Source organism: Macrotis lagotis, chromosome 1 (assembly GCF_037893015.1).
Source record: "Macrotis lagotis isolate mMagLag1 chromosome 1, bilby.v1.9.chrom.fasta, whole genome shotgun sequence".
Taxonomy (NCBI): domain Eukaryota; kingdom Metazoa; phylum Chordata; class Mammalia; order Peramelemorphia; family Peramelidae; genus Macrotis; species Macrotis lagotis.
Window position 1 is genome coordinate 797351015 of NC_133658.1, and position 12811 is coordinate 797363825.

Here is a 12811-nt window from a genome sequence, read left to right on the forward strand (position 1 = left end):
TTTCAGAGTTTAGAGAAAGGAAAGGTAGAATTTTATGGCCTGAACTTCTATAGAGAAAATCAGCACAGGAGCCCTTAAGAATTAAGTTCTAAAGATACAAATATAAATAATTCCAAAGATGAGACAAAAAGGAGAATCGCTTAAAAAGACCAATGTGGACACATAGGCAATTTACTAGCCAACTTAGATTTTAAAAAAGACATGTAAAGAACATGAGGCAATGGCAGAAAATGAAGGATTTGTAAGATTTGGACTAGATGCCTCCTTAGGTCTCTTCCAGTGTGCTCTATGTTTTAAAGTCTCTTCTAGATCTCAATTCATGGTCTCACCATGCTAAAGTTCTTCCCAGCTCTAACATCTTAAATTCCATGTACTCTTTTAGGTATTTTCAAAGTTCTAATGTCATTTCCAGAAACATGAGCTGATGATGTCTAAGCCCAGCTCCTCCTTTAATCCTTGCTGGAAAGGCCTTTGAGATCTTTTGCATACTCTTAGTTCTTATGACTAAAAATCAATGCTGTGGACCAATACATTGCCTCACACACACACACTCTCCCAATTTTTCTTTCTTTCAAAACTTCTGTCTGGCTCTAAATTGGAATATTTTTTGGGAAATTCACCATGCCTAACTCTGCAGTAACATACCCGTTGGTTGTGGACGATGTTTTTGTGCTCTCGGGCCACTCTTGTAGCCCACTTCCGGGCCTCCTTGTTTAAGCTGTGTTCCTCTGTGGTGCCCGTTTCAGATTCCAATTGTCGACTCTAAAATATAAGAAAAAAACATGGAGAAGAAGCATAGTGACAGTTTGGGAGTCTGGTCATCCTTCTGGAGCTTAGTCTGACCAGATGGCTTCAACTCTGTCAGTTCTGCCAGTAAAGTCAAGTCTCAAAAGTCTGGAGGAGTCAGCGGGAGACAGACCGCTGTCTTCAGTGATTATATCTCTCCACCATTCAGGCACAGAAAGCTTACTTTATGGTTTGATTTGTTGATTTGAACTTATTTCTTCCATGTCCTTGGGCATAACTAAAGATAAACTCAACAAAGAAAAAAATGACTTTCAAATTTGAAAGGCTTTGATAAATGGAGAAGTATACTAGCTCGAATCAACAGTTTCAAGATGATGACACAACAGGTAGAATGGGCTACGGGCAAGCCATTTTAACTTGAGAAATCTCATTTTGCTTGGGGGCAAATTGGTGATAATAATATTGGTGTTACTTGCTTTGTGATACCGTTTGTTTGAGGAAAATCAACCTAAAGATCTTTTAAGAACTAGAGATAGTGATGATTCTCATGATCAACCTCACAGTCATGATGGCAGTCACATTCTGACATATTCCCTTGGCTAAAAAGGCAAAGGAATTTATAATATTTGATGTCAAAAAAGGACTATTTAATGAGATTATTCAAGTACCCAAAACATTCATTCATACTGGACAACTGAAATCAAACCCCCAAACCAAATCATAACCATTTTAATTTTATTGTGAGGTTTTTTTTTTTTTGGTGGGGGGGGAGGGAAGGAGAAGAGATATTAGGGAGGTGATGGAGTGTGGGGTCAGTAGTCCTGGAACAAGTCCTGCATCTGGGTTTGTGTCCTAACTTTGTTATTAACTCACTGTATTCCCATGACCCAAGTTCCTCCTTTGATGGCAGATCTTTCATTCTCTTCTAAACACTTCTGTGCTCATCACTCAATAGAAACTGCTCCTCCTTCCAAGGACTCAGTGATCTCTTTTGTGCCACATCTAGTGGCTCATTCCTCTTGACTTGTTTGCAGAATGGAACACTATTGATCACCTTCTCTTTCTGACATGACAGAATATGATAAATATTCATTAAGTGCCTCTATCATGTACCAGACATTGAGCTAGGCACTGGGGATACAAAAAAGAAAAAGAAAGACAGCTTTTACCCTCCTGGAGTTTGTAAATCTAATAGGAGAAAATTGCAAAAAAAAAATGAAGTTGAAAAGGGAAGTAGTGGGGAAATGAAGGGGAATGGAGAAAAGAGGAAGCTATTCACCATGGGGACACAGCAGAGAAAACCTGGAGTTCAGCCTGGAGAGTAATGGGATGCTGCTGGCCTATGCACCATCTTAAATTGAAGTTCTGGAAAGAGTCATCGAATCAGACAGAGAATGTCTGGGGGTGGAGGTAACATAGCCATTAAATGTCTGAGACTGGATTTTAATTCAGCCCTTCCTGACTCCAGGCTGGTGCTCTATTCATATTTCTAAAGTGTGAATTTCTAAGCTGGAGTAAGGTTCAAGAATGGAAGATTTCTGGAGCATTTCAGAGCAAAGTCAAGCTGAAGGATGAATTACTCTGGAAGAATATCTCTAATTCAAAAGAATCAAGAAAGTTAATTGTGGGGAGTATAATCCACCAATACAGAAGAATATATTTACATAAGGAAATCTTGGAATCAGAATAGCTAAGCATGGGGAGGGTATTAGATGAAAATCATAAGAAACAAAAACCTAAGTTCCCTTATCATTACAGTATATTAATACCATACTGACAGAAAAATGAAAAAGACAAGTTCAGGGAATGGGTCATAAGACTGGCAAAAAAAAGAATGATATAGTAATGACAGAAGTGAAGAGAGCTTTGATGTGCACCCTAGATTTGGAGAAAGAAGATTTTAAAGAGTGTACAGAAAGGAAAGGTAGAATTTTATGATCTGAACTTCTATAGAAGAAATCAGCACAGGAGTCCTTAGAAATTAAGTTCAAAGACATAAATACAAATAATTACAAAAGAAGAGATAAAAGGGGAACTGCCTAAAAAAGGTCAATATGGACACATAAGGCACTCACTAGCTAACTTAAGATTTTAAAAAGACATGTAAAGAATATGGAGGCAATGGCAGAAAATGAAAAATGAATACAAAAATGTGGCACAGAAGTCTACAAATAGTATTAGAAGAGTGAAAGTGGCACATGAGCTAAGACTAGGAAGAAAAATTAAAAGATAACAAAAGAGAGTTGTTTTTGTGTTTTTAAAGATACACTTGGAGAAAGGAGAATCATAGAAGCTACAAGACTTTTGCAAGGAGAGGGGGGGTTCAATGAGACAACAGAGAAGACAGAGTGGTTCAACTCACTTCTGTAATTCGTTCCAATGAGAATGATCTTTGCTCTGGAGAGGCCACAAACAGTTCCTAGAGAGTTGATATCCAATGATACACTTTTTGGGTTTTTTTTAGGGTTTTTTTTTTTTGGCAAGACAATGGGGGTTAAGTGGCTTGCCCAAGGCCATACAGCTAGGTAATTATTAAGTGTCTGAGGCTGGATTTGAACTCAGGTACTCCTGATTCCAGGGCCAGTGCTCTATCCACTACACCACCCAGCCGCCCCCAATGATACACTCTGAAAGCATGGACCTGCCCTTGATGACCTTGTTACCCAGCTGAGATGAGTCAAATTTTCTGGTAATGAAACAAGTGGAAGATGTGATTGCTAAGTCACTGTCAGTGACTTCTGAAAGAGCATGCAAGATGACAATGATATTGGAGGACAGAGAAGGGCAAATGTTCATATTCTCAAAAATAAGAAGCAAACAGAGACTAGAGACAAGAGAAAATTTGACTTCAATTCTTGGCAACATTCTAGTAAATGACATAGAGAGGTGTTAGAAAAGCAAGTGTTGATCATAAAGGGTCAGAATGGCATCACACTACAATAGGTTATGCCAAATTTACCTCATTTCAATTTTCTGGACAGATACTAGAAAAGCAGATCTTACAAATTTCATATATATATATATAATTTACTCAGATTTTAGCAAAGCATTTGAGAAAATCTATGATGCTATTCTTATGGAAAAGAGAAAGAGCTGTGATCAAGATGAAATGGCATAACTCAAAGAATGGTCATTGAATGCTCCTATAGCAATCCCCAAAGGTCTCCATATATGCAACATCCCAGGGATCTAAGCTTGGGCTCTATTCTATATTATCAATGACTTGGATTAAATTATTTAGATGGAATGCTAATCACATTTGTATGTAACATACAAATGAGAAAAACTGTTACTACTTCTTCCTCCCCAATGAGAAAACTAAGGATCCAAAAATACCTTAATAGGAGGCTAGGTTACTGGGCCAAATTGATTGATGACACTTAATAAGGATAAATCTTATGTCTTATATTTGGATTAAAAAGTAAACTTTACAAGTGCAAGATTGGGGATATATGGCTGGTCAGCAGTTCACTCCAAAAGGACTTACATGTCTGAATGAATGGCAGACTCATTAATGATGATATAGTAGGCAAGAAAACTAACAAAATGTTGATCTACTTTAAGATAGTGACAGTGTGCACTAACAAAGAGGGGAAAGTTCTATCATATTCTGCCTTGGTTTTTACTAAGTTTACTGTTTTTTTTTTTAGGCTTTTGCAAGGCAAATGGGGTTAAGTGGCTTGCCCAAGGCCACACAGCTAGGTAATTATGAAGTGTCTGAGACCGGATTTGAACCCAAGTACTCCTGACTCCAGGGCTGGTGCTTTATCCACTGCGCCACCTAGTTGCCCCTAGTTTACTGTAAATTAGTGTGTTCAGTTTGGGGTACCAAATTTTAGGAAGGGCATCTTATGTTAGATAGTTGCCCAGAGGAGGATATCAAGGACATACAGTTCATGCCAAATGAGAATCAACTTGAAGGGACCAAGGATTTTTAGTTTAGAAAGAGCATGTAGTAGGTATTTGTCTTCAAATATCTGAAGGCTGTCCTATAGAAGACTTGTTCTGCTTGGTTCCAGAGAAAGAATGATGGACAGAAGGCAGAAGCTGCAAAATGGCAAATTTTGGCTTGATATAAAAAAAAACTTCCTAAAAATTAGAGCTGTCCCAAAAAGGACCAGTTTCAAGGTAGAATGTAGTGTGTTCTCCTTTACTGGGAGAGTTCTTCTGGCAAAGGCTGTTAGACCACTTGCCAGATACACAGGAGGTTTGTGGAGAATATGGGCTAAGTATTCTGAAAAATTCAGTCTCAGGGTCTCTGAGTGCTTGGGACAGGTGTATTGTAGGGTAAATTCTTATTTGGATACAGATTCCTTCAGATGCAAAGTCTGTAAGACTAAGAGCATGGGACTAAGTCTGTATCTCCTCATACTTGGTACTTTTTAGTTGGATTTTCTTAATATCCCAAAGAGTCCTAGATTTGGAATTAGGAGACTTGAGCTTGAATTCTGCTCTCCTGTTGATTATCAGGGTTATCTTGGATATGTCCTGTCTTTCTCTCTGAGAACCTCATTGGTCCAATGAGTGGGTTGGACTAATTTATCTCTAAATGCTCTTCTAGTTCTATACCATATGGTTGAATGGTCCCATTGTTCATTATAAAATGAATTATAAAGAACAAATGACTTCCATTATTTGGTATTAGTGAAGACTGATTACTGAAACTCAGTTACATAAACGATGCCTTTTGCTTACATTTTGGGATGCTGACAAAATGAAGTTGGCGTGACCAACAAATTATCTTTTTATAATTTATCTTCTTAATCTGCAAGATGGGGATAACAACTGTTCTGTTTCCCTCTCCCCTCTACTAATCTAGGAAGAAGGAAATAGGGCAACTTTTGAGTTGAATGTAAATATGAGAATAAGCTAAGACACTGAAGAACCAAGGAACTTCTTTTACTTCTGAAGAGAAAAATGATTTATAATATTTTATCCAACAACCAATCTATTTCATAATATGCCTCATCTTTTTTTCTTTTAATATTCAGGATTCTATCTTCAATCTAACTGATTAAAACCAAAAGAAAGCAAAGCAAAAACATGGCAAAAAATCCCAAACTAAACAAAGTAATGCAGACAAGTGGTTGTAAATGATTATGAATGTGGGATTTAGAATTCATTTGGTTCAGCCAAATAGATTATAAGGAAACTCCAGAGAATCACAGTGTCAGATCTCAGAAATAATCACAGATGGCTTGCTGCTACACAAATTCATTCCTTTAGTTACTAATATTCTTTTAGATGCTCTATATCTACAAATCAGATTACCATAATCCTAGAAAAATAAAATTTACAAACAACCAAAGGTGGCAATGTAAAAAATACAACCAGGCTATAATGTGTTACTTTACACATGAAAAATGATATAAAAGAAGTTACTGAGGTCATATATGAGTAGAAAAGAAAATAAGCTGGTAAAGTTAGGGAAGAGAATTATAAATGATCTGAGAGCTACCTTGCTTCAAGAATGATACATCTTCATGTATAATCTATGTCAGATTATTTCCTGTCTCAGGGAAGAGGTAAGGGAGGGAGAGAATTTGGACCTCAAAATTTTAAAATGAGTGTTAAAAATTACTTTCACATGGAATTAGGAAAAATAAAATATTATTCAAAGAAAAGTTCTTCTATGAAGGATTCTTGGGAAGTCATAGGGAAAAAAATTTAATGGGTTGAGAAGACAAGGTGGGGTTCACTCCAGTTAGAGTGTCTACTAAAGAATACAATTAGTCTCCCCCACCCCAAGACTGTACAATTTATCAGGGGAGGATTTTTACTTGTGTTTAATTCCTAAGAACAAAGTACAGGACACTAGAACTTAAAAATTTGTTGAACAGAATTTCCTTCTCTAATGAGGAAATTACTTGGAGAAAATATCTTACAAAGACTACACCCCAATGATTTGGCCATCCTTCAAACCAGGTAGAGGCTGTTGAAGTACAAATCGAACAAGTAATTTATATTCATTTCAGAGGGTCCTTAAATCTCACATGGATAGTCTAAGAAGGTGCAGAATTGTAGGCTCTTCAGATACATCTTTCACTAACACCAGAATAACAGCCAAACCTTCCACTACCTTTTGTTGATTCTATACTCTGATGCTACTCTGCCATTTCAAAGTTGCCTCATTACTCCATTCCAGCTTCATTATGTCTTAGATCAAATTAAACTGAATGACTTTCTTTCTCCTAACTAGGTCCTGTGCATTTCCCTGGTCATGATGCTTCCTATCCTTGGAACATCCTCTTCCCATTGCCTACTTTTAAATTCTGACCTGTATTTGAGAGATCAATCCAAACAGCCTGTTTTCCCCCGGTCCCTCCTTTAATAACAACCTTAGACTGTAAACTCCATGAGGGCAGGGACCAGATCCTTGAAACTGTGGAAAGGCTCATCCTAAGAAACTGATGCAATTTTATCAGTGAAAATTTCATGAAAGAAGTAACATCATCTAAGACCCATGGGACTTTTCCATTGTACTTGCATTCAAAACCTTCCATTATATCTTGTTTCCTTCGTTAGAATGTGAACTTCTCAAAAGTGGGGATGTCCTACTTTTCTGTCTCCTCAGCACTTGGCCTAGGATTTTGAACATAATGAGTGTTTTTCATTCATTTATGTTTGCATTTATTCATACCTCTCTCTCAGTTCCAACTATAGTACTCTCTACAGAAGAGATCATGATAAATGTTTGAGTGAATGAATGAATCAAGGATCTTTATAGCTTAGCTTCAATTAAACGAACACATCAGAGCTAAAAACAGGAAAATGACAAGACTTCCGGAAGTTCAAGTCAGCTACTTTACTGCCACAATTCGTGATCTGCTACATGCAGCTGAAAGAAGGTGGAGAGGAAAGAGTATCCCCTTCTCCCCAATCAGGAAACATGAAAAAGTTGGCTAAAAAGAACTGCTTTCCCTCAGCATTTTTTCCTTTATAGATGTACTTAGCTCAGCTTGGTGGATATGGGTATTTTCATGATTTTTCTTTTCATTTTCCTCCTCACACTAATGTAACCTTGTCTACCAAATAGAATTCCTGAAAACTAGCCATGTCAATCTATTCTCAGAGCTTAAAATTTAGCTCACACAGAATGTCCCTTTTTGCTTAGAGGAGATTCAGAAGACTGGGGGAAGGGAGGAAGGTACCCTTTCTTAACCTGACTTTCCTGCCTAAGGAGACTTTCTTTCCAGGTACGGCAAAGTGAAGCAAATTCATCTGCTAGCTGGAATAAGGCCTTTTTGGCTTTGCTCAAAGATATAAAGTAGAAATTTTTTGGTATCTAAAACAACACAGTCACTCCTAGAGACCAGGTTCTGATCCCACACATTTGCTGAGAGGCTTGGACAAGTGACTTCTCTAGGGCTCTATTTTCTTCTCTCTAAAATGAGAGAGATGGACTAGATGGGAATTTCCCCAAGGCAGGCATCATGTCTCAGCTATGCTTTTTTAAAATCTTTTCCTGTGTTGTTCATCATCTACATACAGCAGTTGCTTAATAAATATTTGCTGAATTGAACTTTTGAATTAGAAGAACATATAATATAATGAGTCAATTAACTCTATGCAACATTAGTTATAAAGATTCTACCAGTGGGGATTCAAAATATTCACTAAGTAAACTGTGTCAACAAGTGTAATTGAGAAAAGTGACAAATGGATCCCCATAATGTTTCCAGAAGCAGAGTTGCCAGTTCCTAAGATAGCAAAGATGAGACATACAAGATGTAGAAGCTCTTTCTCAAGTTAAGATCAGAGATGGTCATATTGGAATCTGAGTCTCTAAATGAAAAACTATGAGAAGTTAAAGCCCATTGCTGATTACACACCACAAAACAGAAGGAATTGGGAACTAATAGCATGGTATATTTAATTGTCAATTCAGTCCGTGAATGGATTTTCCTTGTGGTATCGTCACTGTTGTGTCTGTGTCCATCCCCCAGCTCCCCAGGGGGCCCCACCCTGACGGATGCTCCCAGATTATGTACCTCTGCTATGGTCATTCTCATAGCACTGACGGGTGAGGGCTCAATATCCACCAGCTGCACTGCATTTAAACTCTGTCCAAGAGAAAGCCCAGAGACAGAGGAAACAGAGCATAGAGTTAGAGCTGCAACGCACAAAGGCACAAGGAGAGCAGTTAAGAACATTTAGCAGAAAGTATGCAGAAAAAGGAAGATTCCCATCTAATAGTCTGCCTTAAGAGAAATTAGAAAAGGGCTTTAAGTGGTTTATATTTTTTTGATGACAAAAATTAAGATAATTTACTTTTGTTATCATTTTAGTTAAACCTTTAATTTTTATTTTAAAAAAATATCATAACTCCCTTTCTCCCCTCTTCTCAGTCTTTCCCCCCGTGTACTCATTTACAACCAAAACTCTATTCCCATTCCCTGGAGGGACAATTTAAACTAATTTACAGGTCATTGGCACAAAGTTAACAGACGAGTTCAGACCTATGATAGTGGAGAAGAGTTACAGTAAGATCCCAAATTCATTGACAAGTCTACATAGCAACTCCTAGATCCCTGGTTAGCACTGTGAGATTTTAAATGTGCCTTAAAAGATGTGATTCTTGCTGTGGAATGGAGGCTAGATGGGAAGCCAACTGTAGGATCTGAGTTCTGGTCCCAAAATTTACTACTTTATATGACCCTGAGTGAAGCATTTTCCTTCTTTGAGCCTCAGTGAGCTCCATTTATGAATGAGTATAATAATATTGGACTCTCTATCTTGTACTATTGTGGTGAGAAGATAAAGGGAAATCCCACATAAATGTTGTCACAAGAAGGTTATTGTGCAATGTATCCAAACCCACTGTAACATCATGAAATGTTTTTTCCCTGATTACCTGATATAGAAATTGGTTGAAGGACTGAATAGATAAGCTAGCATTGGTGCCTCAGTGTTAATTCCTTGGAAGGCCAGCAGGTCTACTGTCCCATTTATAACATTTTCTATGTAACTGCTTCCCATAGCACTATTTTGTCTAATATTGTGTTGGACCATTACAGAACTAATTAATGTCTTGGGTAAGAAAGTAATGTGTAATGTGTCTTAAAGCACTTTGTTTGATGCAAAGCACTTTTAAAAAATCTGATATCATTATTTTAATGCTGATTATATTCCTTATGTCATCCAATAGAGATAAAATGAATCTGTGATGTAATCTGTGTAAGGAATTCCTGATGAGTAAACTCCTTCCATGGATGCAGCCAGACATGTATTGTATTAATCACTGTTTCAGAAAGTGGCCTGGGGCATTGAGTGGCTGAGTGACTTGTCCAGTGCCCATATGTAGTCAGTATGTTTAAAAGTCGGAATGTGAACAAAGGATTTCCTAATTCTGAGATCAGTGCTTGGTCTAATATACCATAGCTGCCTTTATCCATTACCTATTCCTTGGAAAAGTTCATTCTCATTCTTTGACACACTTCAGAGAATAAACTCTGGAATAGAAAAATCATTGCTACCACTACAAGAGAGGTGGTATGGTACATTGGTAAGGAAAAAGGATTTTAAACTCAGAGACCTGGTTCATGTACTGGAGCTTACACTTGTCAACTGGACAGTTCTGAGGAAAGTAACTTACTTAAATTTTCTGAGTCTCAGTCTCCTCATATGTAAAATAGTTATAAATATCTATACTACTCACCTCATAGGTGGTTACAAAGAAAATGTTTTATAAGCCTTAAAGCAGTACAGAAATAAGAGCTGTTTATGATGGGACTCTAACTGGACTGAAGAAAACAGAAAGGAACAACCAAAGACAAAGTTAAAAACACTGATGAAGGCCCTCAGTAGTCTATCATCTCCAAAAGGATTTTCATCTGAAGACCTAAGATGCTGGGTGACATTTGCAGAACAGAGTGACTTACTATGAAGGGAGTTGCTATTTGATTATGTGAAGATAGAAGAATGAAAATTATGGGTTAACTGCTTTTTTAGAAACAATGTTATAAATGAGAAAGGAAGTAGACACTTAAGGTTACTTGAACTCAATTGCTTACTGACTATACATACAATCTATGTTTCAGATGACTGGATTAAAGCATTACATTACATTGAGATTTCAAGATGCTTTGGGCATTTGGTTTAAAATACAGGCTCAGAGATCAAGAATTAGACAGAGATCACCCGGTCAAACCTCCTTTATTTTAAAGATGAGGAAACTGAATCCTAAGAAGGGACGACATTATGCAGGGTATTTTATTTAAAACTCATGAATTAAAATAACTATGACATTTTCTGGGTTAATTTCCTTTTCCACTTGGATTTTCAGAATTTCAGTAATTTCATCAAGATTTCACACATTTTAATAAAGAGCTTTTTGCTCAGAATAGCAGCATAGAAACCTGATGGGCATCTTAGTCACATTCCTGGAAGCAAGTTTGCTGTAGTTTCTCTGCAGGGGATGACCTGGACTTCTCTTCCATTTTGCTCATAATAAAATCAACTCCAAAGAGCTGGTGAGAGCCAGTTAGGGCTTTCCCTCTAGTTTAGGAATACCAACTAATGAAGGCAAGCAGGAAATTTAGCCCAGTCTGACTTTTATCTACTTCCTGGAGAAGGCTATGAACATAAGAAAAAAAGTTAAAACAAAGATGAGAAGACAAGAATTTCCTTACGGTATCACTGTCACTGGGATGGAACTGGAAAGGTGGTGGTTTATGAAACACGGAATTCTCTTGTAAAAACAGCTGAAGATTGTAATCCCGCACCACCTGCAGAGAGAACAGAGCATTTGTAAGACTTTCAAAAGGCTCAGAACTTAGTCAAGGATTCAATATCAAATGGTATTCCCATGAACCCCAATTCAAAAAGGAGCTGTATGATAAAAGTAGGCACAATACTTAGGCTACAATTTTTTTTCATCTCAGAGAAATTAATTAAGAGTTTACCTGTTTTTCTAAAAACCTATGGAAGTGGACAGTTAGGTGGTGCAGTGGATAGAGCACCTCCCCTGGAGTCAGGAGTACCTGAGTTCAAATCCCACCTCAGACACTTAGCAATTACCTAGCTGTGTGGCCTTGGGCAAGCCACTTAGCCCCATTGCCTGGAAAAAAAAAACCTATGGAAGTGAACTAGTCACTTATATGGGGCAAAGTAGAAGATTAGTAGGTAACTTTTTTTGCTTCATTGACACTGAACAAACAGAATTTTTAAAAAATAAAACTATTTTTAATTAGTTTACTTTCTTTGGAATTATATATATTTAACTGGATGCATTTAAAAGGATCCTAAACTTATTCTGCTTTAGGCCAGAAGAAATAAGGAATAATCAGATTTCAGTTTGTTTTATGCAAATATTTCCCAATCAAGATGAAAATTTAGGAGCAGAATGTCCAGTTGGAGGTACTGATTCTGAAAAGGGCTTCACTAGGCTGACTGCCCAGGTCCAAGGTGTCAGAGATACAGTGTGTAGTGACCCCTGCTCCAGAGGAAAATCATGAGCATATAGAGGATTTGCAGGAGGACATGAGGCAGAAACACTGACTTGAAATGATGAAACAAATATATCAAGGAGATCAGAGATTCATTAAGGATCAATGCTTCTAAATGAAACACATGCATGTGGTGTTCTAGGAGCCAGTTGTTGTATAAACCAGTAAAATTGACTAGGTTTTGCCTTCTAGAAGGAGAGAGAATACTACAATAGAAAAGGACTTGGAATGGGAAGAATCAGGAATGAATCTTGGTTCTGCCACTAAGAACATATTGGGGATTAGTTCCTTCACCTTTCTGGCCTCAGTTTCCACAACTGTATAATGAAGAAAACAACACTACTTTACAGGATTGTTGCAAGGAAAATGCTCTGTGAATTGTAGAGTGCTATGGAAATAAATTGTTATAACAACAATAAGAAACATATAAGAAAACTGTTTCCATTGTAATACAATGGAAAAATTGGGAGTTGGAAGACAGATTTTGATCCATGTTCAAAAGCGACCTGCAGGATTTTAGGCAAGTTCCAGAATCCTTCTGAGAGTCAGTTTCCTCATCTGTAAAATGAGGGGATTAGTCTTGATGATCTTAAATGGTGTGTGTGTGTGTGTGTGTG

The 12811-nt window shown here is 37.3% G+C and overlaps 1 protein-coding gene across 2 annotated transcripts in view; it reads right to left on the reverse strand.

Moving 5' to 3' along the window:
- Positions 1–12811, reverse strand: part of FCHSD2 (FCH and double SH3 domains 2) — a 335963-nt gene that overhangs the window by 66961 nt on the left and 256191 nt on the right. For both annotated transcript variants that reach the window (XM_074216801.1, XM_074216802.1), the window contains 2 exons: positions 11379–11474; positions 646–762 (listed from right to left, as the gene is read on the reverse strand). In XM_074216801.1, coding sequence (XP_074072902.1) covers positions 646–762; positions 11379–11474 — 213 coding nt within the window. The remainder of the gene's footprint in view (positions 1–645; positions 763–11378; positions 11475–12811) is intronic.